Source organism: Balaenoptera acutorostrata, chromosome 7 (genome assembly GCF_949987535.1).
Source record: "Balaenoptera acutorostrata chromosome 7, mBalAcu1.1, whole genome shotgun sequence".
Lineage (NCBI taxonomy): Eukaryota > Metazoa > Chordata > Mammalia > Artiodactyla > Balaenopteridae > Balaenoptera > Balaenoptera acutorostrata.
Window position 1 is genome coordinate 111,043,802 of NC_080070.1, and position 25,210 is coordinate 111,069,011.

Genomic DNA, 25,210 nt, shown 5'->3' on the forward strand with positions numbered 1-25,210 from the left:
CCCATAGTGCCCCGCGGCGCGCACGCGCAGGCAGCCGTTCCCAGCTTGAAGCCCAGCGCGGCGGCCGAGCCGGCCGGGGGCCGCCTCTGGCAGCCCCGGGCCGGACGCCCCTGTCCCCAGCAGCGGGGTCAGGATGGCGCTGAAGCGGATCCAGAAGGTAAGGAGTCCTCCCGCCCTCGGGCTCCTTGCTAGTCCCAAGCGTCGATTCGCGAGCGGGGATGGCGCGGCCGCCAAGTGAACGGCGGCTGAGAAGGTACGGAGCACGGTCACACCTGCCAGTGGGGGAAGCAGAACCAGCGCCCGCGCGGCCTTAAAAGGGCACCGCGCTGCGCGCGGGGCGGGGCGAGGTCACGTGGGGCTAGCGCGGGGCGGGGCGGGGCGAACGGAGCGTCTCGCCCCGGCACTTGGAACTGGCTGCGGAGTCCCCACGCTTTGGCCCATGTGCGTGGGCCGCCTGGGCAGAGTGACGGCGGCGGGCCCCAGAGGAAGGACGGCATGCCCTTGTGGGGGGGTCCGGAGGGCTGAGCAGAGGAGTCGAGGTTGGAGCTGGGCCCTAAGAGTTGAGTAGGATCTCTGCAGGTGCAGAAAAGGGACAAGGGCATTCGTGGCCGGGAGAGACGACGTGGTTGGGCTTGGGGCGGGGACGGGATGACTGGGGTTTAAGCGCTGCTGGAGCAGGGGATGGGAGTGCGTGGGCAGGACTGGGGTGGGCCTTAGGGGCAGTGCTGGGATAACTTTTTTATCCTGTAAGTAATTGGGAGTCCTTGCAGGCGTTTAATATATTAACTAGAATTTGGAAAATGCCCAACAGTAGAAGAAAGAAAAGGTATTTTCAGTTCTGCCATATTTCAGTTCTGTTTGTTGACATTCTAGCATATCTACTACCAATCTTTTACCTACACTCAAAATAAATTATGCTATATTTTGTATCCCGCTTTTTTATATAGCATTAAACGTGGGCATTTGTCATGTTGTGAAATAGTATTCATAACTGTAATTTTTAACATTAGCATTCCGTAAGTACATTACCAGTAACTTATTTAATCACTACCTGTAGTGAATAAACACTGGACGTGGATGTCAGAGGGCAAGGCACTTAATCATTCCCAGCCTCCGTGTCCACATGTTTTTACAGGTGTTCTTTTGAGACTTAGATGATACATGTTTAGTACATGCTTGGCGTATATCAAGTGCTCGGTATGATTTAACTGCCCCTGATATTCTAAATTTTATATAAAGTAAATAATGCTGTAATAAGCATCATTGTGTGGTGAGCTTAGGCTTGATTGCCAGAGGTGAGATTGCAGGGTCTCTAAGGGTATGGCTCCTTTTTAATAAACAGCTCTCCAAAAAGGAATGTTTTTGGCAAATTATTCTCTGAAAGAGGTCATCTGTCATCCTAGGACTTTGAGACAGGTGAATGACATGCTCAGATCTGTGTTGTAAAAAGAGCCTCTGGCTCTGATGTGTCCTGGAGTGGGCCAGACACTGGAACAAAGGGAGAGTGGAGGGTATTGTGAAAGTCCAGCAAAGGCTTCATCCAAGTGAATGACCGTGGAATGGATACCGAGGCAAGAACTGTACTTGGATGATGTGGAAGGGTAGAATTGACAGGACTTGAAAAAGAGTATGTGGTGAAAGTGAGAGAGGGAGGTGCACAAGAGGGGTTACTGGGTGGATGGTAGTATTATTGCCTATGTTGGGGAATCAGACATTTTGAGGGCAGGGAGCAGGGTGCGGGAGATAAGGAGGGTAGGTTTGAACTTACATGTGTGAGCATGTAGGCTGGTAAGATTTACAAAAAGGAGAACTAGGAGTGACAAGTTTGGACCTTGAGGATGACATGGGAACCGTAGATGTAAGGTAATTGAGGCCACAAGGCCAGGGAGAACTTTCCTTGGTAGGAACCAATACAGGAAATAACCAGAGCTGGTTTCACCAGTATGTGACTCATAAGGTCTCACAGGGCCCCTTGCTATGACAGGCCCTGCCCTTGGTTTAATGCTGTGCAGTCACCGTCTTGAAATTCTCAATAGTTTTGACGAAGAAACCCCACATTTTCATTTTGCACGAGGACCCTGCAAATTCTGTATCAAGACCTGGAAGAAACAGCCCACAGTGGTCAGAAGACATCCCTGGGATGAGTTAGGAAGCCCTGGCTGCAAGTAACAAGAGACCCAGCCACCCTTGCTCACAGAATTGGAGGTCCATAGAGCTTTGGAAGTGATTTTGGAGCTCCTGCTCTGTTTTTGTGAAATTCTCTGGACTGAGTAGCTCTGGGCCCCAGAGCCCACTGGACATACCCTGGGAGACAAGGAGGCGTTGGCTTCCAGAAGTTCTCAGAAAGCCCAGCAAATCATTTTTTTTTTTTCCTTTACCCCTTGTTATGAATCATTTCACATGCTCATTCTTGAACCGGTGGATGGTAAGGGGTGCAGCTACTCTCAGACCTGGAGCTGAAGGTGAGTGTGCCTCTCCTGAGGGACTGGAGCTGAACAGGAGCTCTTCGGGACAGAGGAAGAGGAGTGGGTGCCAGCAGTATGAGGCCTGCTCGGGAGGCGGCCTTGCACTAGCTGTGCCCTTAGCTCCCAACCCGCAGCCCGTGCCAACCAACTTCATACCTTTTTTTTTTTTTTTTAATTTTTTTTTTTTTTTTTTTTTTTTTTTTTGGCTGTGTTAGGTCTTTGGTTCTGTGCGAGGGCTTTCTCCAGTTGCGGCGAGTGGGGGCCACTCTTCATCGCGGTGCGCAGGCCTCTCACTATCGCGGCCTCTCTTGTTGCGGAGCACAGGCTCCAGACGCGCAGGCTCAGTCGTTGTGGCTCACAGGCCCAGTTGCTCCGCGGCATGTGGGATCCTCCCAGACCAGGGCTCGAACCCGTGTCCCCTGCATTGGCAGGCAGATTCTCAACCACTGCGCCACCAGGGAAGCCCTCATACCTTTTTTAAAAAGTTTTTTCCAAAGAGTTGAGTATTTGTACATGAACTTTCAGTTTATTGATAAAGTATTTCCTTCAATTAAACAAGAATTCACATGTAAAAATCTGAATATGTGTCAGTGTAACGTTTCTAAATGTCTTCAACAGGGACAGGGATTTATGTGGCAGTATTACATTTATGTTTACATTAATGATTATTTTTTGCTTTTTAAGGCAATGTGTATCCTGTAGAGAAAATTTGGAAAATACCCCAAAATGCAATCTTTTAAAAAGTCATCTGTAGCCCCATGAGATAATTACGGTTAACGTTTTGATAAGATTTCATTCCAGTCTCTTCACTGTGAATGTATATGCTTCGGATTATCATAGTCACGTGGTACATCAAGTTTTATATTCTGCCTTTTCCCCCTCTTTTTACCTTAATGTTGTTTCATGACTTTTACTCCTGTAGTCTTTAGAAACTAATTTTTAACGATTGCATAATACTTGATTTAGCTTTTCAAAAAAAGTTAACTCTTTTTCTGACTATGAACGTTAGTTGTTCTTCAGAGAGAACTTGGAAAATCAGGAAAGTATAGATAATACCATATTTCATCTACTCTTAAGATGAACTATTTTTTACATTTTCACATCTCTGAAATTGGGATGCTGCTTAAAATCGCTGTCAGCCCAGCAGCAGTTGTAACTTGGTTGTCACCATCTGTATGTGAAAGCCATGTCCCAGCAGTGTATATTGAGGTTAAGTGCATTGTTGGTGTGTTGAGTAATTGCTTTAAAAATGTCTTCAAGAAGATACTGTGGGGGGGAGACACAGGAGGGAGGAGATATGGGGATATATGTATATGTATAGCTGATTCACTTTGTTATAAAGCACAAACTAACACACCACTGTAAAGCAATTATACTCCAATAAAGATGTTTTAAAAAAAAAAAAGATACTGTGACTTAATGCTGAAAATAAAAGCGTTTGTGGACACAGGCACAGAAGCAGAACAGTGGGGAATAAGCTTCATATCAGTGGAATAAATGTTGCTGGAGAAAGGACTGCAGTTTTTTGTTTCCACGCCAAGCTAGCCAGATGCTTCATAGACCACAGAAAGGAAGGTTCCACCTACCCTCAGGTCAGTGAGGCTGGGTCACCTTTATTCACCGAGGTTTGTGCAAAGAGATTGTGTATTGTGGGACTTTGCGGAATGGGTATCAGTGGCTTGGAAGAAAACTCCAGAAACAGTATAGTGGAGGACTGTTTAAGAATTGCCACATCATCATTGCCTGGAAGGCACAGAGGATGATCGTGAGGACATCCGTGACCCAGGGTTAGTATTGGACTCTAAACGGGAAGAACCAATTTATTTATTTCACTTGTTTTTCCTTTTTTTTGTGTGTGTGGTATGCATGAGTGATTGAAAAACAAAAGCATGTGCCCAAGTGAGCTTAAAGCTGAGTTTTAAAATAAAAGTTTTAAGTGTAAAGAATGTCATATGATATCACTTGTGTGTGGAATTTTTTAAAAATGAGACAAATGAACTTATTTACCAAACAGAAATAGATTCATAGACATAGAAAACAAACTTATGGTAACCAAAGGGGAAAGGGTTGGGGGGCGGTAAATTAGGAGTTTGGGTTTAACAGATACATACTATAAAATAAACAATAAGGACCTACTGTGTAGCACAGGGAACTATATTCAATATCTTGTAATAACATATAATGGAAAAGAATCTGAAAAAGAAAAAATATGTATATGTATTAGTGAATCACTTTGGTGTAACCCAAAACTAACACAACACTGTAAATCAACTATACTTCAATTAAAAAAGATTTTTTTTAAAGATAGCAAGAATACAACCCACAGAATGAAGGAAAATATTTGTTTGTCAAATATCTGAAAAGGGACATATATCCAGAATATGTAAAAATTCTTACAACTCAACAATAAAAGACTATCCAATTAAGAATAGAAAAAAAAAAAAGAATGCATTTGGTCTTAGTTTAATCGCCAGTGTGTTTTCTTTCTTAGTTGTAGGTGGTACCTTGAATGAGATCTTGGATTCAGTGAAACACAGTAACAGAATTGAGTGTGTAACTATTTAAAGTGTAATGGTTTGCTTAACTATTTTCCTCTGGTAATCTGCTATGCTTTAACCTTCTTTTCCCTTTTCAGGGCTCACTTTTATCATCAATGTTATTTATAACTAATTATTACACTATTTTAACCTGCCTAGTCCTTTACAATTTATAAAATATATTATTTATGTGTTTATTGAATAGGTAATAAATTCCCATGATTCAAAATTCAAAAAATACAAAAGGGTCTACAGGGGAAAGTCTCCCATCCACTCCTGTCCCCAGCCATCCAGTTTTTCTCCCAGGGTGTCATCAGTGTTATTAGTTTCTTCTGTATTCTTCCAGTACTAGATATCTCTATCCATTCCTCATTCTTTTTGTAATACTAATGACTGCATCCTCTATGCCTTGTCATCCTTGACTCTTTACTGAGTATACTTGTGTACGTTACACACATTACAAAATTATAGCCAAACATTAGTGCTGGCCGGTTGGCAGGCACGTGTTATAATTACAACTGAACAGATAATTATACTGAGGCCCAAAGAGGTCAAAGTTATTTTCCCAGTGACAGAACTGGGACTCAGACCTGGGTCTTCTAGCCGCTATTGGGAAAACACAGGAATGTGATATATATATATTAGTGAACTAATTTCTTTCACATCACACTGTTCTTCCTTGAAATGCCTGTTAGCATTTGAAATTCCTTGGTGCTAGTTGGAATCTGCCAGTTGAGACCCACTTCTGGGCCTTCAGGAATCATCAACTCTTAGTAACCATTCAGCACACCTTTTATGAGGTGTATGTGCTCTAGGGACAGGGAACAGCCCATGCGAATGCCTGCAGGTATGGAGAAACCTGGTGAGTTGGGGGGAATTGGCCAGTACTGCTAGCTTTTCCTGCCCCTGACTGCTCATCTGGTCTCTCTGGGATTTGCCTTAGTGCAGAGGGTATAAACAATCCCCTACAGAGTGGTAGTGGAGGTGTGCAGGACACAAAGCAGAGGGAAGCAGGAAAGGAACTGTTCTGAGGAGGTTCCTGGAGCCATACTGCATTTTTGAGCATGTCCTCTGGTCCCCTCACATGACCTTAGTTGTTCCCCAAGCTCATTTCTGTTGCGACAACTAGCAATGCTGAGTACTGAGTGCTTACCAAGTGCAACCTATTTAGATACATCAGATACTAGCTAAGAACTGACTGGTGGTATACTGGTAGGTGTTTAAAAACCAGCCCTCTGGGATGAAACATGGCCCTGATTTGTAACACTTGCTGGCTTCTGTGATACAATTATTCCCACCGTGGCCAATTATATTTGTGCGTATGTGGGATAAGTACCGGATGGCCAGAGAGGTGGGGGTTACTAGAATGATTAGCATGCCCGGAGATGATACGGTGGGATCAGGAGGGCCTTTGTGGATGAGCTCAGTTTCAGGCATAGTTCAGGTAAGGAAGAATGTGATCGTCCAGGTTTAAACTCCACGTGCGTGCCCCAGACCCTGGGGTTTGCCATCCCCTGAAGAGTTTCCCTGCCACCTGATGGACCATTACTTGTGCCTCCTTCCTTCTCTTCAGAACCTCTCTGGAAACCCCAAGAAGTTTACCCAGATCTGGAATCTGGGGAGAGTGCGGAGTATTAGGAAACATCCTAGTACATGCAAGCTAGAGTTTGAGTCACTGCCCAGACTCTTAGGCCTTGAGGCTCATGCTGGGCTAGGATAATTTTGGGGATTGTGTCTACAAGTTGGTATCCCATTAAGGGAATCTAGTTATGATATAATTCCTGTCTCCCCCGTTGGTACATGGGATAGCTGTGCTAGACTGATTCCATGTGCTTCATCTCCCACTTGGAGCCTTAGGACTCCCATACAACCAGAGGCGTGTAGGGCAGTAGGGGAGGTACAGAGATTGAAATACAGGAGCCCTGTCCTTAACTGGGCACTTCCGCTGGGCTAAGTGCTTCCATTCAGGAGCCCAGAGCTAAAACCCAGCCCCTGCCCTTCTCCACCTGAGTGGGCGATGGGGCCCTGCCCTCTTCCAGCTCTATGACCTTGGGTAAGTGATTTAACCTCTTTACATCTCAATTTTCTAACTTATTAAATGGAAATGATAATACCTTCTGCCCACGTATCTTCACAGCCACGAGTAGACCCTTGTTTTCAAGGGTATTGCAGATCACTTGTTTTCCTTAGCCGGGCCAGCCCACTCCTGAGGTCCGGGAGCCCCTCCCACCAGGAGAACACACTTCTGGCCAAGAGGTGTGGGGTTAGAGCAGCATCCCCAGTTCACACACCAGCTCTGAGCTCACTGTCTTGTGTTTCAGGAATTAACCGACCTGCAGAGGGACCCTCCTGCCCCGTGCTCTGCAGGACCTGTGGGAGATGATCGTAAGTACCTTTCAGGGCTCCAGACCCCAGGAGCCTTGCAGTCAAGACCCCCAAATTTATCAGCCCCTCGGGTTTGTTTGTTTTTTTAAGAAAACCTATCGTCATTTTTCCCTTCATTTGGTTGTGAATTGCTTTTTCATTAGACGCCTTGAGTTCATAGCCCGCCTGGTCAAGATGCTGCCAGAAATCACCCTCTCCCTCCACTGGGGCACAAGAAATCCATCTTGTCCTGAGGCACATTGGCTTCTGCAAAGTGCCTCTGACCAACTACAACTTGGGGTGTTGGTATAAAAATGGTCATGAAGCTAATCGTGGAGGGCCTGCTGCTGCTGCACGAGGGGGCAGAGCTCTGGGGGTTGGTGAGGGGCGGCGGGGGGGGGCTGGCTCCTGGCCTCTGCGAAGGGGAGGGGCAGTTCTTTTCTCCCACTTCTGCTCTTCCCCAGGGGAGACGGAAGGAGCAGCGCTAGCCAGCCCTCTGCCACCCTCTATAGCCGACTGGCCATAGGCCAAGCTGCCCAGCACCTGGGTGTCCCGAATCTGTGCTCTGCGCTCCCACTTCACCTCCACTTTCTGAGCGTCTTAGGCTCTGGGGCACGCTCACCCTTTACTGTGAGGCTGCAGTAGCTGCAGCTGAAGGAAAAGTAGGCCGGGAAGGGAAAGACTGCGTAAAAGAAGGGTGACGTACCCTTCAAGGACCCTGAAGAATTAAAGACACGGACTCAAGCAGAACTTGTACACCAGCGTGCACTGCACCGTTATTTACAGTCCCCCAGAGGTGCCCAAGTGCCCATCGACAGGTAAATGAATAAGCACAGCGTGGTGTATATATACAACAGCATATTATTTAGCCGTAAAAAGGGGTGAAGTTCTGACACATGCTACGACGTGGGTGCACCTTGAAAACATGCCATGTGAAATAAGCCAGAAAGAAAAGGGCAGATATTGGATGAGTCCATTTACATGAACTAACTAGACAAGGCAAATTCATAGAGACAGAACGTAGAGTAGAGGTTCCTAGAAGCCGAGGGGAGGTAGAAATGGGGAATTATTTAGTGGTACAGAAATTCTGTTTGGAGTGATGAAAAAGTTTTAGAAATGGATAATGGTGGTTGCACAACACTGTGAATGCACTTAATGCCACTGACTTGTACACTTAAAAATGGCTAAAATGGGGCTTCCCTGGTGGCGCAGTGGTTGAGAATCTGCCTGCCAATGCAGGGGACACGGGTTTGAGCCCTGGTCTGGGAAGATCCCACATGCCGCGGAGCAACTAGGCCCGTGAGCCACAACTACTGAGCCTGCGCGTCTGGAGCCTGTGCTCCGCAACAAGAGAGGCCGCGACAGTGAGAGGCCCGCGCACCGCGATGAAGAGTGGCCCCCACTTGCCACAACTGGAGAAAGCCCTCGCACAGAAACGGAGACCCAACACAGCCAAAAATAAATAAATTAATTAATTTTTTAAAAAATGGCTAAAATGACATATTTTATGCTGCGTGTTTTAAAACTTTTTGTTATGTTAAAATACAAGAAAGAAGAATTTCACAGAGCTGGAATAAAAGAGGAAGTGGTGTCATGTGTGTGTGTTCCTGCATGTCCTGTGGGCTGAGGCTTAGAGGAGCTGAAGGTGGGCAGACAGAGCCACTGAAAACGGCAGATTCCAAAAGCTTTATGCGAGAGTTTAAATAATTTTTTTTTAGAGCAAAACAGAAATGATTCCCATTGCATATGCAGAGTTAATGAACAAGGGTGGCTTCACGTGATTGTTACCTGGTCTGTGTTGTCCTTCCAAGCGTCCCACATCTTGCTAACGTATTTTCCCCTCTTACCTGTTGCTTAAGATAATGTAAGCTAGGGTCACTGGTAAGATTGCACTGGTACTGACACAGCTTCAGCTTTCTAAAGGTGCCCCTCGTTGCTTCTCTGCACCACACGCACTCTCACCCTTCCCTGCCGCCCTGTGCTGGAAGGTGGCTATCCTCATCCGAGAGGCTAGCTGCCCTCCGTACTCAGTACCTGAGGGTTTGTTTGTTTGTTTGTTTGTTTGTTTGTTTATGGCTGTGTTGGGTCTTCGTTTCTGTGCGTGGGCTTTCTCTAGTTGCGGCAAGCGGGGTCCACTCTTCATCGCGGTGCGCGGGCCTCTCACTATCGCGCCCTCTCTTGTTGCGGAGCACAGGCTCCAGACGCGCAGGCTCAGTAGTTGTGGCTCACGGGCCTAGTTGCTCCGCGGCATGTGGGATCTTCCCAGACCAGGGCTCGAACTCGTGTCCCCTGCATTGGCAGGCGGATTCTTAACCACTGCGCCACCAGGGAAAACCCAGTACCTGAGTTTTGATGAGGTTTGTACAGCCTTGGAAACTAGCTAACCTTTGGGGGCCATTTCATGCCTGCCCTGTGGGCAAGTAGCCCCTTGCCAGCATCGCTCTGCAAGTTCCTTTCTCTTCCTCTCTCGTTTGGGGCCTTCTCTTCTGACTGTGCCCCCAAGCCCTGCTCAGCCCCTCAGCAGACCTCAGGGGTTAAAGTGAATGGGACCAAAGGGTCCCAACCTGTTTGCCTGAAGGAGACACTCATATTAGCTACTCCTCCCCATGGGCTCCTATTCTCTAATATGTTAATTATCAAAACCACTTATTTAATAAGGAATTCTATTATATATTATGATTAGGCAAAGGTGTACCTACCAGCTAATGATTAGTATGAGTTGGAATAAAGGCAGTCAAAAGAAAAAGAAGCGACACTTCCACTAGCTCAGGCAGCCTTATTGTAGGAAAAGGTGTTCTCTTCAGTAGCATTTCTTGAAACGTTTAAAAAAGGTCAAGGGCTACTCTGTCTTTGGATACGTCTAGGGGTTTGGGAAACCTCTCCTTTGGTCCCTTCACTTGCCCCCCCCTCCTCATGCCTTGGCAGTTTCCTATCCTGCTGTCAAGGGTAGAGTCTGTGAGACATTTGAATAGGCGGCAGGAAACCCGGTACAGGACCAGGTCTGAAACCTTGGGCTAATAATTCCACACTCATCATGGAGCCGGAAGACAGAATTCCCTGGAGAATAACAGGCCCCTCAGATGCTCTCAGCAGCCCACTCGGGGGTGCAGATAGGTGCTTTCCACAAAGACTGGAGTAAACTGTCCTGGGAGCTTTGGAAATGAGTCACTGGCCCACTCTTAGCCCAGCCTTGCTGAGTGCACAGGAGCCTTCCTAGGGGTGGGTACAGCAGTGAAAGTAGCCTGAGACTCCAGAGAGGGCAGCAGGCATGATGTGTAGCAAGAGAAGGCCCTAACCCACTAAGGAGGGAGCCTGGCCTGACCACCTAAGGTGGGGACCCGGGAGGGGAGCACAGGGGAAGCCCCCCTTGTTCTTGCTCTCGGCTCTGTCACCTAGTCCGTGGAGCACTGGGCACCGCTTGGGGGATATGTGAGAGGACACAGATGGAGGGTGGCTGCATTGAAGCCCCAGGGCCACGGGCATTGACTGGCTCCTGAAAGAGACCCTTTGGAGAGGACTTCAGAGGGAACTGTGAAGAACTAAGGAGAAAGACTTATAAAAGTAATGTGGAAGGTGGCTAAAGCCTACCTAAGGCTTAATTCTATGCAAAGAGAAGACTGAATTGCAGTTTACTGGCAGCTGGGTAGTGAGGAATTTAACTCTGTCCTTAAAAGAGCTGGCCTCTGTCCCTAGCCTCTGGGAGGCGATCTCTAAAACGTCCTGCCTGATAGGACTGTCTGTTTACCCAAAGGCTTTGACCCACACCAACAATGTGAGTTAGGGTGAGAGCTGGCCACACTAGCTAGACCAGCCACGTGGTTTAAGGTGGAGGCTTTGGGTCAGTGCCGGAGGAGCTGGAGACTTAGATCAGCCACGTGGGTAGTCCGTTAATCCATCCTGCTTCCCTGATGGAGACCTCGTAGAAACGCTGCACGCTGAGCCAGGGGTGAGCACCCTGCAGGCAGTGTTCTGTGTGCTGTCACACATCAGTGCCGGGACGCCAAGGAGGAGGACAGCGGAAGCTCTGCACGTGGACCCCTCCTGGACTGTCCCCGTGAGCTCTTCCCTCAGCCGATGTTGATCGGTAGCCTTTCCCTGTGATACACTGGAGCTGTGAGTACAACAGCCTTTCACGAGTCTGGAGTCTAGGCAAGTTACAGAACCCCCTGCAGGGGCGTTTGGTGTCAGAAGTGAGGGCAGGCTTGCGTGAACAGCACCCTCTGAGCAGAGCAGCTCCTTTTCGGTGGAGAGACGTGTTTGTCAGGGAGTCTCACTTTCCCGTCTCTCTTTTGTCTTGCAGTGTTCCACTGGCAGGCCACCATCACGGGCCCGGTAGGTAGCAGATGCTGAGTGCACCCCTCGCTTTGCTTGTTGCACTGTACGCTCTCACGAATGCACTAATCCGCTTTCGGTGTCTCATCCTCCAGAATGACAGTCCTTACCAAGGAGGAGTTTTCTTCCTGACCATCCACTTTCCTACAGATTATCCTTTCAAGCCCCCAAAGGTAAGGATGGGACAGGGACAGCGTGTGATGAAGTCACTGGTATGGAAAGCTGCACCTGGGACTCCTCCACCACCATGGGTCCAGCCTCCCAGGAATTAAACTCTGGACTTTCAGAATCCATTCCTCCTGTGAGCAAGGGCCGGTGTGGTGAGGGCTTCCTCCTGAAGCCGTGGTTTCAGGGGTGCTCCTTGTAGGGTGGCTGAGTTGGGACGTGTCTCAGGCTCCAGTTCCCTTCTCTGCAGTCCCTTTCCGTCTAGGACAGGGCTTCTCAGCCCCTGTCCCAGGGACATTGGGCAATGTCCTGGGATATTTGTGGCAGTTAAAACCTGAGGTGAGAGGTGGGGAGAGGATGGCTTCTAGTATCTAGTGGGTGGAGGCCAGGAATGCTGCTCAGTACCCTGCATTGCGTAGGACGGCCCTGGATGTCCGCAGGTGGAGAGACCCTGGTCTGGGACCCTGGCAAGTCACCTCCTTCCCGCACCCAGAGGAGTCCTGCCCTCATGAGACTCTCAGTCCTGTGTGGGAGACGTTCAGTATGAGAGCTGGGCCACGCAGGGGAGAAGCACAGAGCAGGAAAGTGGGGCAGGACAGTGAGGGCGGATGGCAGGGGGATTGCCCTGAGCATGGGAGGGCCCACAGGGAACTGGGGGACAAGCCTGTGTTTGGGGGCGGGGAGATGCCAGAGGGGTGGCCCATGGCATGGGGTCTATGGCTTGCTGTGGTGCGGAGAGGCTGAGCGGGGGCCGGGCTGGTTGTGAAGCCAGGGCAGGTGGCACGAGGGCAGGCAGAAGAGGCAGATTCTGGAGGATTCCAAGACGGAGCCAACAGGAGAGGCGGCAGGCCAGATGTGGTCACACAGCAGTGATGTGTATGTGATTCACATCACTTTTAACGTATTTTTATTTTTCTGATTGGAAAATCGATAAAAATTGGTTATTTTAAAATTAGAACATTTGGAGAACTAACTAACATACAGATGGAAATCAGTCTCCTTATAAACCTATCCCCAGAGAAGATCGCAGCTGACAGCCCTGTATACACTCCTCCAGGATTTTTCTTCATACACCAATATATATTTTTATTCTTATTTTTAAAATAAAATTGTCAATTCTGGTTGTGAATGAGAAAACTGAGGCTTTGAATGGGCATGTCATTTCCTGAAAATGGCGTGGCTCATAGTGGAGGGTGGGACTTGAACCCAGATGTGTCAGCCTATTTTTTTTTAACTTTTTATTTTGAATTAATTTTAGACTTAGAGAAAAGTTGCAAACATAGTACAGAGTTTCCATATATCCCTGTCCAGCTTTCCCTGAAGTCAACATCTTACGTTACTGTAGTACAAGTATCAAATCCAGAAAATCAGTGTTGGCCAGGATACTCTGAACTAAACTGACGGCCTTCCTTTTTTACCAGTTTTCACTGCTGTCACCCTTGTGTTCTAGGACCCCGCACTGCATTTATTGTCTTGTCTCCTGCATCTCTGCGGTCTGTAGCAGGGCCCCCATTTCCCCTGGTCTTTCATGACCTTGATGCTCTTGCGAGGCATTGATCAGTTACATTGTCAGAAGTCCCTCATTTGGGGTTTGTGTGATGTTTTCTCAGGGTGAACTAAGGCTTTGCGTTTTAGCAAGACTTGCGCAAAAGTCTTGAGTCTGTCTCAGGGCCCCCGATCTCAGGGCTTGTGATATGTCTTACTGCCCTGAGGTTGATCTTGATGGCTCAGTTCGAATCAGCCCCTTACCCCGTGTGTGCAGGTTGTATCGAAGCCGTGGGAAGAGGCCCCTTTGGGCTTCTCAGCCACAGATCTTCCTGGGCATTGCCACCAGAGGCCATCTGGTACCTCCGTATTTTAAATCATGGTTAAACGTGGTTAGGATCCCAGAGACCTTGCCAGCTTTTAGCAGGGGAGACTGGGGTGTGCTGGGCACAGGCGGGCAGATGCTAAAATAACTCTCTTGAGTATGACCGTTATTCCAAGGGGTTTGGTTGCAAAAGCGTGTTTCATAGTCTTGAATCTACCCCCCTCGCCCCTTTCCCTGTTGAGAGATGCTGCAGTGTCTTGTAAAGTAGTAATCTTCCATCTTACCTCCTTCATTAGAGTATAAGCTGCTGATGATCTTTCCTAAAATAAACAGGATGTAGTCCTGTATGTCTCTTGGGCATTTTCAGGATTCCTGACTGCCCAAGGACAAAGAGAAAACAGCGCCTATTATTAAAAGACTGAAGTAAGCCCTGTGAGTTGGAGAGGTGTGTGCTAAAAAGTCCTATATTCTACAAGAGAAAAGGGTGTTTCTGCCTTTTTAAAATCTCCTTTCCACAGGAGAACAAGATAAAGTAGACTGATATTTTGGCAAGAATTTTCTGACTCTGAGAGGGATCTGGCAAGACTGCGTGATCTTCTTTATAGGAGATCTTGGGGGATAAGGCAGATACTTAGTGCCTGAGACGCTTTGGAAGTTTGACCCATCCTGGAAGAAATCATTTGGTAATAGATGATAAGCCTCCCATACACACAGCTTCCTCTCCTCATATTGTGAAGTAAGTTGTTTTTTGTTTTTTTTTTTAAACAACAGCTCCTGTTTATTTTTTTATTTTTATTTATTTATTTTATTTATGGCTGTGTTGGGTCTTCGTTTCTGTGCGAGGGCTTTCTCTAGTTGCGGCGAGCGGGGGCCACTCTTCATCGCGGTGCGCGGGCCTCTCACTGTCGCGGCCTCTCTTGTTGCGGAGCACAGGCTCCAGACGCACAGGCTCAGTACTTGTGGCTCACGGGCCTAGTTGCTCCGCGGCATGTGGGATCTTCCCAGACCAGGGCTCAAACCCGTGTCCCCTGCATTGGCAGGCAGATTCTCAACCACTGCGCCACCAGGGAAGCCCGCAATACATTTTAAGAATTGCCTTCAGAGTTCAAAGGTTTGAGATTAGGTGAGTGAGGAGAAGGGTAGGAAAGGGGTTCGTCTAATTAAACCTCCAAAGAGAGGGAGGAAAACTGAGGGACTTCAAACCTCTAATGTCAAATTTGGCCTGGTCTTTCCTAAGGGGGTTTGAAAGCTGGTCCACTCCCAGAACAGCCAAATGAAAATAATGTCTGGGTGAGTAGGACCAGGGCGTGGAGAAACACTAAAATGCTGCAGCCAAATGTCCAGGATCAATTGCTTAAGATCATGTATCTCCATGATATCTCTGGTCCACAGAGAAGAAAATGTATCACTCCCGCCGTTAGCTTTTCAGATCTGCTGTGGAGTTTGGAAGGAAGCCTACAGACCTTGCAGCTGGGTGTCAGCCATAGGCGACCACGGGAGGTTCCTCTGCTCCAGAAACTGCCGAGCTGTAGCACAGCTTCATTGCTCTTGCTTTCCAGTGAGAGTGCTGAGGTTAGTTACCTCCACTTCCTCGGCAGAGCAAGCAGCAGTCTGAGCCTGGCCTGCATTTCCTTTACGGGGCTCCCCATTTAGGATCCTCTGTTACCACAGCAAGGCTGCTTTCTCTGTTCCGTGGGCCCTGGTCCCTGCCTGTTACCATGGTGACGGTTGCCCTTTTAATTTTTGTCTCCTTGCTACCCCTTCGGTCTTTTTTTTTTTAATAAATTTATTTATTTTGGCTGTGTTGGGTCTCTGTTACTGTGCACGGGCTTTCTCTAGTTGCGGCGAGCAGGGGCTGCTCTTTGTTGGGGTGTGCGGGCTTCTCATTGCGGTGGCTTCTCCTGTTGCGGAGTACGGGCTCTAGGCGCACGGCCCCTAGTAGTTGTGGCTCGCAGGCTCTAGAGCGCAGCCTCAGTAGTTGTGGCGCACGGACTTAGATTCTACGTGGCATGTGGGATCTTCCTGGACCAGGGCCCGAACCCATGTCCCCTGCATTGGCAGGCGGACTCTCAACCACTGCGCCACCAGGGAAGGCCCCCCTTCGGTCTTTACCTAAACAAAATGATAAACGTCAGGTGTCCCCTGGGAACACTGTCATCACACGGCTCTGCCACTTCAGACAGGGGTCACAGTGCTCCTTGAACCACACGTAACAAAGCACAGGAAGGCAGATTCACGTTTCAGAGACGAGTCAGAGGCTCAGAGACGAAACCTCCAGGCCCAGGTTGGTGTTGAGACACTGGGTGCCGTATTTCAGCCTTTCCAGTGTAATGGCTTACGACTCCCAGCAAGCTGATGGATTTTCTCAGTCCTGTCAACATTTCCCCAGGCCTGCTCGCCCTGTTGGAGGTATGCAGTAGAAAAAGTAAAATTATCCCTTTGTGGGCTTCCCTGGTGGCGCAGTGGTTGAGAATCTGCCTGCCAATGCAGGGGACACGGGTTCGTGCCCTGGTCTGGGAAGATCCCACATGCCACGGAGCAACTGGGCCCGTGAGCCACAACTACTGAGCCTGCGCGTCTGGAGCCTGTGCTCCGCAACAAGAGAGGCCATGATAGTGAGAGGCCCGCGCACCGTGATGAAGAGTGGCCCCTGCTTGCCACAACTAGAGAAAGCCCTCGCACAGAAACGAAGACCCAACACAGCCATAAATAAATAAAAATAAATTTTAAAAAATTATTTTAAAAAAAAATTATCCCTTTGGGATCCCCAGTATAAATTACCGTTCACTCTTCGCTAACTGGAGTGGCGCTCTGTGCCTGCCAGAGCCCTGGGACAGGCCACCGCTGTGCTACTCCGCAGGCCCGTCCCTGGCAAATTCCCTGGACTCTGTCCCCATAGGAAACTTGCTTTTCATGCCTTCCAGGGCTCAGGTCAGCCTGAAGGACAGGCATCTTAGGCTGAAAACCTTATTTTAAAATGCACTGTGGTGCAGGCAGCTCCCGCGTAAGCCCCAGGTACAGATATCACGTTTCCAAGGCGAGTCCCAGGTCAGTAACTGGACAGCAGATCTGAAAAGCTAACGGCAGGAGTGATACATTTTCTTCTCTGTGGATCAGAGATATCATGGAGATGCATGATCTTAAGCCATTGATCCAACATGAACAAATGACTCAGCCCTGGCCAAAAGTGTCTCAGCTTGCAGGACGGTGCCGAGATCTTGATCCTTTGTCAGGCTACGGGAAGACCCAAGAGTTCCAAGAACACGGCAAAGGGTCAAAATCTCCCGACAAGGGATGAAAACACCAGAACACCAATGTTCAACGGCCTGGCAGCTCACAGCTGAGCTATGTGTCAGCACCGTGGGGTCCCACACCACCCAACGGCAGATGCTCAAGGGCGGGCAGGTTTCTGTCTCTGAAATTCAGGAGAGAGTCTCCTGAAGTTCCAGAGAGGTGCTTATGGGACTGGTCTGCAGAACTCCTGGCCCAAGGCCTGTCCTGGCAGAGGCAGAGAAAGCCTTGAGAGCGGCATAGGCCACCCGTCCCTCCTGCCCTCGCCTGCCCGCCCCTCCCGTGCCTCTGTTCCTCCAGCTCTTCTCGCTGCGACACGTGCTTCTCCCTGGCCGCACCGGCTGAGGACTGGATGAGGATTAGATCTAGCCATGAAAGCTGGTCCTCTGGGAAATGGAGGATGGCTTACCAGTGTGACCAACCTGGGTCCTTGGACTGTGTAATCAATAGAAATTGATGAGACCAGACGAGAAATTCCGGCAAGGCTTTAGTGGGACTTGAGCGGCAGCAGGGGGAGTGAGAACAAGTAACAGGTGCCCTTGCTCGCTCCCTGAGCCGGAGTGGGCCTGGAGGGTGGCGAGCGAGCCGGTCCCTTCAGTGGGGTGAGGGTGGGAGCCAACGGCTGGGTCGGGCTGGAGAGGAGGCTTCGGTGGTCTGCCCACCCCCTTGCCGGTGCTGTGTGCAGGGATCACACGCAGGACCCCGCTTTTGCTCCGCGCACCTCAGAAATGGCAGTTGGGTTTTGGCCTTTTTGTACCTTACTGCTCATAACTGATCCCACCTGCGCATGCGTGCAGTTATTTTTTAGTCCCTTACAGTTTCTTTGTATTCTGTTGCTTGAGGAGAGGAGACGTTTGTCCAGGTGCAAGCACTCCAGGAAAGGGTCCCGAGTCCCAGGTCCCAGCCTATCTCGCCAGCACCCCCAAGACAGCAGCCTCGTGCCATGCAGGCAGGCAACGCTCGCCCCTCAGGTCTGGTGTTCTCCCCCGGCCCGTCTGCTGGCCTCATCATGACCACCACCGGGGTTTCTCTTCTGTTGCCAGAGAGATTTTATTAAAAACAAAACCAAAAAGCTATAGAAAATCTGCAAACCCCCTATCAGACCAAATAGTGGCTTCCTGATTTTCCTTAAAAAAAAGTCTCCTTCTTATCCCATCTCCACCCCACTTCTCCCAGACTCCCAATCCTCACCCTTCAGAGAGGCCCACTTGATCTCTCCAGCTCCCCGCCACAGAGCTTCCCTAGGGATGCAGGGGCTTGGCTGGGCTCCCCTTTGGGAGGTGATGACAGAACTGCCCCGTTGGAGCCGGCCTCTCACCCCTGCTGCCCACCTCCATCACCGCAACAGCTCAAGGGCCTAGTCACGGGGGGCAGGGGGGAGAAAGGCCATCACTGCTGGCTGGTCACTGTAATTACTCTCTAATGACTTTAGGTGGCTCTATGCAAGCATCGATTGAGCACTTGCCAAGGGCAAGGTGTGAAGGGGAGGGGAGAGGAGGAGAATTATAAAAAGAAAACATGATGCAGCTGCCTTCTGGGAACCCACTGGGAGACCACAGGCCTCAGGAAGGAGGTGGGACTAGGGTAGGGTCTGATGGATGGACGGGGGAGAGGGTCCCGCAGGCAAAGGGAGCCCTTCAGCAGAGGCTGGGTTCCAGCATATTCTGGGAGCTGACTCAGCACCTGGGGATACTCCCGCACATGGCCCTTCCCAAACTGGGGCCCTGTTACCTTCTGGAAGCCACAGGGGTCACCAGGACACGACGGTAAATGGAATCACAGGGCTGACCTTTCCGGAGAATCACTGAAGGCAGAGGAGGGGCAGGATGAATACAAATGTGCATACTCAGTGGATGGCACATGTCATATAAGCTGGTGTGTAAGACCATTTCACAGCCTAGGCCCCCAGGGAAACAAGCACCGTCACTGGACCAGGGACCTTTTAGGGGCAAGGACACAGGCACAAAGCTGCATCTAGCCCTCTATCCACGTGAAGAAAGGAAAAAGTGCCATTAGGCCTGGGCCCAGCCTGGCCTCAGAGTTTGTTCTCGGGCACAATAACGGCCTGGCTAGGGCACAAGAAGGCCAGCAGCGCTCAATGGGCAGAATGATCCACCAGCTCCAGAGACAAGGATGCGGATGGAGGCGTGGGCCATAAAGTTGAGGGTGGCAGAAGAAGCAAGGGATTTAGGGCTGGCTACCCTTCTGAGGAAAGTTGCAAGTTCCGTGTCAGATGTCCAGCAGTGGGAGTTCCCTGGCGGTCCAGGGGTTAGGACTCCGCACTTCCACTGCAGGGGGCACGGGTTCAGTCCCCGGTGCGGGAACTAAGATCCCGTGTGCCGCGTGGTGTAGCCAAATACACACACACACACACACACACACACATGTGTGTGTGTGTGTGTGTGTGTGTGTGTGTGTGTGTGTGTATGTCCAGCAGTGCAGGCTCAGGACGCCTTCATCCTGCAACAGGAGGGACTAACAGAACCTGTCGACATCTTTGGGTTTAAAATGTCGGCAGGGCTTCCCTGGTGGCGCAGTGGTCGAGAATCTGCCTGCCAATGCAGGGGACACGGGTTCAAGCCCTGGTCTGGAAGATCCCACATGCCGCGGAGCAACTGGGCCCGTGAGCCGCAGCTACTGAGCCTGCGCGTCTGGAGCCTGTGCTCCGCAACAAGAGAGGCCACGATAGTGAGAGGCCCGCGCACCGCGATGAAGAGTGGCCCCCGCTTGCCACAACTGGAGAAAGCCCTCGCACAGAAACGAAGACCCAACACAGCCATAAATAAATAAATTAATAAATTAATTAATTAATTTAAAAAAAATGTCGGCGAAGTTGTAGTTAAGCCGCAAAATGCCCATCACCTGTGTCTTCTGTTCCCTTTGAGCCTCATGGAATTCCTGCCGACTCCTTGCTGCGGGCCCGCCCGTCTACAGCAGGGAGCTTGGCTGATGCGCGCACGTCTCCGGGTCTTTGAGGCTGAGGCCTCAGGCGAGACTTGAGAAGCTGGAGGCCCTCACAGCAAGAGCTAGGAGAGCATTCATCCGATGATGGACACTTAGGTTGCTTCCATGTCCTGGCTATTGTAAATAGAGCTGCAATGAACATTTTGGTCATGGACATGTATACACTACCAAATGTAAAATAGATAGCTAGTGGGAAGCAGCCGCATAGCACAGGGAGATCAGCTCGGTGCTTTGTGACCACCTGGAGGGGTGGGATGGGGAGGGTGGGAGGGAGGGAGATGCAAGAGGGAGGGGATATGGGAACATATGTATATGTATAACTGATTCACTTTGTTATAAAGCAGAAACTAACACACCATTGTAAAGCAATTATACTCCAATAAAGATGTTTAAAAAAAAAAAAAAAGAGCTAGGAGAGCAGCAAGCGTGCCTCCCGTGTGGCCCTTGTAAGTGGTTGGGGTGGCAGGGAAGAGCACTGCTCCTCCTGAGGGAGGAGGTTTTGCCCCTCCTGTGAGCCACCTTGTACCGACTTGTGGCTGCCCCCGGTCGCCAAGCCTCACGTGACAAGCAGGCCGCGCTGGCCACTCCCTCCCTGAGGGCCTGCGTCCCAGACCGAGGCCAGGACTGCAGCCCTCCCACCTTCCTGCCACGGACCGCTTCCTCCCTGTGTAAATCATAACAGGCACTCAGCTAGGAACGTTTGGGTTGGTTGGTTGGTTGGTTTTTAATTTCTCAAGATGTGAAGGATTTGTTTACTGGATTCCACTTACCATGCAGCATAAGTAAGTTTTCTTTTTAGGGCAGGAAAAGCAACGATTTCATTTCTCGAGCTCTGTAGTAATGTGGCCGTGTGTAGCTGGAGCAGAGAGATGTAATCCTGGTGGTTTTTAGGAAAATGCTTTTCTTGCTGAGTGACACTTCTGTGGAGGAAGACTTTGAATAAACACCTCTTCTTTCCTACTGATGGCTGTGGTCTGAATGATCGTGTCCCCTCAAAACTCCTATGTTGAAATCTTAACCCCCAAGGTAATGACATTAGGAGGTGGGGCCTTTGGGAGGCGATTAGGTCATAACGGTGGAGCCCTCGTGAATGGCATCAGTGTGCTTATACAGGAGGCCCCCAGAGAGCTCCTTTGCCCCTTCCACCATGGGAGGACACGTGACGGCCATCTGTGAACCAGGAAGTGGGCTCTCACCAGGTCCCAGATCTACCAGTGCCCTGGTCTTGGACTTTCAGCCTCTAGAACTGTGAGAAATGAATTTCAGTTGTTTGTAAGCCGCCCAGGCTGTGGTGTTTTGTTACAGCAGCTCGAATGGGTGGAAACCCCGGGGGACACTGCTGTGGTAATTCTTTTTCTTGACGTTGTTGATTCTTCTAGGCAGTGGGCTCCGGAAGGCGTTTACCAGCATGGTCCCTCCACACTTGGGCCCAGATGCCTTCAGGACACAGCTACCCTCAGAGTGTGAAGGACACTGACCATTTGGAGCCCTGCTTTCATGCCCTGGATCTGCTATCCAAGCGCACCAGGAGAGCATCAAGAAGTAAAGAAGGGCTTCCCTGGTGGCGCAGTGGTTGAGAATCTGCCTGCCAATGCAGGGCACACGGGTTCGAGCCCTGGTCTGGGAAGATCCCACATGCCGCGGAGCAACTGGGCCCATGAGCCACAGTTACTGAGCCTGCGCGTCTGGAGCCTGTGCTCCGCAACAAGAGAGGCCGCGATAGTGAGAGGCCCGCGCACCGTGATGAAGAGTGGCCCCCGCTTGCCACAACTAGAGAAAGCCCTCGCACAGAAACGAAGACCCAACACAGCCAAAAGTAAATTAATTAATTTAAAAAAAAAAAAAAGGGCTTCCCTGGTGGCGCAGTGGTTGAGAATCTGCCTGCTAATGCAGGGGACACGGGTTCGAGCCCTGGTCTGGGAAGATCCCACATGCCACGGAGCACCTGGGCCCGTGAGCCACAACTACTGAGCCTGCGCGTCTGGAGCCTGTGCCCCGCAACGGGAGGGGCCGCGATAGTGAAAGGCCCGCGCACCGCGATGAAGAGTGGCCCCCACTTGCCGCAACTAGAGAAAGCCCTCGCACGAACCGAAGACCCAACACAGCCAAAAATAAATAAATAAATAAATAAAGTAGCTATAAAAAAAAAAAAAAAAATTAAAAAAAAAAAAAAAAAGAAGTAAAGAAGATCTGAGTCTATCCACGTGCAAGAACAGTATACAGCCTTGTGTGAATGACAGAGCAATTTGCTAAGGAGAAGAGAGAAGAGTCGTAGGACTGACCTGTGGAGACATCTCACATTCTCAAACCAAGGAACAACCAACAAGAGGGAGATGGCCAAAAGGAAATAGGAACCCAGGAGAAGCAGGAGCGGGAGGGAGAGGGACGTGGACAGGATCTACACACAGCAGCCAGAGGGACATTTTTATTTTTAAATAAATAAATTTATTTATTTATTTATTTTTGGCTGTGTTGGGTCTTCGTTGCTGCGCGCGGGCTTTCTCTAGTTGCAGTGAGCGGGGGCTACTCTTCGTTGTGGTGCGCGGGCTTCTCATTGCAGTGGCTTCTCTTGTTGCAGAACACAGGCTCTAGGCGCACAGGCTTCAGTAGTTGTGGCATGTGGACTCAGCAGTTGTGGCACACGGGCTCTAGAGCGCATTTCTCGGTCTGAGCGCAGGCTCAGTAGTTGTGGCGCGTGGGCTTAGTTGCTCTGCAGCATGTGGGATCTTCCCGGACCAGGGCTCAAACCCGTGTCCCCTGCATTGGCAGGCGGATTCTTAACCACTGCGCCACCAGGGAAGTCCGCAGAGGGACATTTTAAAAACATCCCTGGATCAGGGACTTCCCTTGTGGTCCAGTGGTTAAGACTCCGTGCTCCCAATGCAGGGGGGCCCGGGTTCGATCTCTCGTCAGGGAACTAGATCCTGCATGCCACAACTAAGACCCGGCGCAGCCAATAAATAAATAAATAAATAAACATAAAAACATCCCTAGGTTACATCCTCTCTGTTTAAAGCCCTCCAGGGATTCCATCACACCGAAGAATAAAGTCCTCCCCCTGACCCACAGGGTCCTACAGGATCCAACCCTCACCCATGCCTCCTTCCCTCTCTTTTTCTCTGGGCTCCCACCTCAGAGCTCCAGCACCTCTTGTTCCCTCTGCCTGGAACACCTCTCTCCAGATCTTCCACAGCTGCATCCCCCACCCTCCCACCCCCATATCCAGTCTCTGCTCCTGTGTTACCTCTGGGAGGCCTTCCCTGATCTGTCAAGCTGAAATAGGCTACCACACATAGAGCAGGAAGTGGAACCCTAATGTCCCCACCTTCCCACACCAGGGACCCCTCAGCCTTCTTTCAGTGGAGCCCGGGTCTCCCTGCTCTTCCCTCATCAGTGTGGATGGACCTGGTCACCACACTGAGCTGACCTAGCGCCAGAACAAAGGGACCTGCCTCTTTGGTCTGCACAGCCTGATTCAGGCAAGGTAGGGCCTCCCCCAGTGGACTAAAGTGTTGAAGAGTGCTCCCTAGTAGGCCTTCGGGATCCAGGGCCCCCAGGCTGGGGGCTGGCAACCAAGTGGATGAAGGAAACTGGGAACTAGAACTTCCCAGAGAAAGAAGAGAAAACAAAGACACGTGGAGCCAAAGAAAATAAGGAACAAGAACAACACGACTGTCTGTGGGTTGAACTCCCCTGGAATATGGAGGCTAAAGGGACTGGGGTGGATCAGAAAGTCACCTGAAGGTCAAGTCTGAGGAAAAAAATGACAGCAGAGATGTTACTGAAGACAAAAAAAAAAAAAAAAGACTACAAGTCGGGAGAGCTGGGAGGCCTCCATTTACTAGAGTTCATTTTTCCGATGTAAACACATTAGTGAAGTCAAAGTGGAGAAACGAGGAGACCTGTACACTGCAGAAGATCCAGGGTGGTTGGGGAGTGAGGAGGGCTGCAGACAGAGCTGCTGAAGGCAAGGAGTATTTGGCCAGGACCGAAGGTTTCCCCAGGGTGGGACCAGGTAACTGCTCTGCCCATCAGAGAGATGTCAGAGTTTCTGCCTGTAAGACAAGCAACAGTGATGTGAACAGAAATGAAAATGGACATAACAAATGAAAAGTATTTGTGTCCAAATAAGGTATACAAGCCCTTAAGTGCACAGTCCAGACCCCAACACCTTAAGATTTTGGTAACTGATTTGGCAGCAAAATCTGACCTGAACTGCCATGAGGCTATTTAGAGTCTTTCTATAACCCACTTAACTGATTTTTCAGACGTCACTGCAGAAAAATGAACATGTTTGATTACCAGACTCTGCTCGGGATCCTGTGGTAGAGTTTATAAAGGGTATATGCGATATTTTCTGAAAGCTGAACAACTCAGTTCCAAAGCATGGAATTCTAAGGGGCTATGGGACTGTGGATCTGAATTTTAGGGAAGTGCGGGAGTTCTCTAGGGCAGAGAAGGAAGCTGTGAGCTGCTGTGGGCCGGGCATGTGTCTCTGTTTCCCTCCAGGTAGGTCAGTCATAGTCAGGTGCAGGTTGAGGCATGGTGGGCCCCTTCCATCAGACAGCCAGGGCCTGGAAAGAACCAGGACCGTGACGGAGCAGGACCCTATGGGGCCTTCCCGGGGCAGACACCCCGCCCCTGCCACCGTGTCCTCTGCCTGCCTCTTGTCTTTAGAAAAACTTTAGCCTCCTAGGCCTTCCCTGAGTTCCAAAGAATAAATTTAATCAGAGAAGTGAGAAAATGCAGAAACAAAGGAAAACAGTCAAGCAAGACAAAATAATAATAGTTTAGCCACTAAACAAAGTCAAGGCCCTTTACTGCCTCCTCAAGGGCTACAGATATTATTTGGAGCCATATCCTTGAGCTATTTTTTGCAGATACTGAAGCCCCCACTAGGTGGAAGAAGTTGACTGCATGCTGCCCACAACCCAGACTGGTTGGAACCAGAAGGTTGACGATGTTGATTACCGGTTACCTCACCACCAACCAATCAGAAGAATGTCCACGAGCTGACCACACACCCCTCAGCCCCCTTGCCTCACCCTATCTTAAAACCTTTTCCTGAAGGCCAGTGGGGGGGAGCTCAGATCTTTTGAGCGCTAGCTGCCTGGACTCCTTGCTTTGGCGCCCTGCAATAAATGCTGCACTTTTCCTTCACCACAACTTCATGTCAGTAGATTGGCTTTACTGCACTGGGGCCAGTGGACCCAAGTTTGATTGGGTAACAGGACCAGCGCAGGGCAGGTTCTCATCTCTCCTCCGCCACTGCATCCTCTACC

General features: G+C 49.9%; 1 protein-coding gene across 2 annotated transcripts; it reads left to right on the plus strand.

Annotated features, from left to right (window-relative positions):
* Nucleotides 1–39: 39 nt before the first annotated feature.
* Nucleotides 40–25,196, plus strand: LOC102999758 (ubiquitin-conjugating enzyme E2 D4). Of its 2 annotated transcripts, none has more exons than XM_057550007.1 (5): nt 40–157; nt 7,324–7,387; nt 11,667–11,698; nt 11,794–11,871; nt 24,809–25,196. In XM_057550007.1, exons 1-5 carry the CDS (start codon nt 134–136, stop codon nt 24,839–24,841), a joined length of 231 nt encoding a protein of 76 aa, XP_057405990.1. In that variant the 5' UTR covers nt 40–133; the 3' UTR covers nt 24,842–25,196. The 2 variants fall into 2 exon arrangements, with proteins under 2 accessions (XP_057405990.1, XP_057405989.1); XM_057550006.1 differs by lacking the exon at nt 24,809–25,196 and adding an exon at nt 21,308–21,774.
* The last annotated feature ends 14 nt before the right edge of the window (nt 25,197–25,210 follow it).

Excerpts from the sequence above, each read along its gene's own strand:
- LOC102999758 (XM_057550006.1), top strand. The coding sequence starts at position 134 with ATGGCGCTGAAGCGGATCCAGAAG. Across the intron at positions 158-7,323 it reads CGCTGAAGCGGATCCAGAAG|GAATTAACCGACCTGCAGAG; the intron begins GTAAGGAGTCCT and ends CTTGTGTTTCAG. Across the intron at positions 7,388-11,666 it reads AGGACCTGTGGGAGATGATC|TGTTCCACTGGCAGGCCACC; the intron begins GTAAGTACCTTT and ends TTTGTCTTGCAG.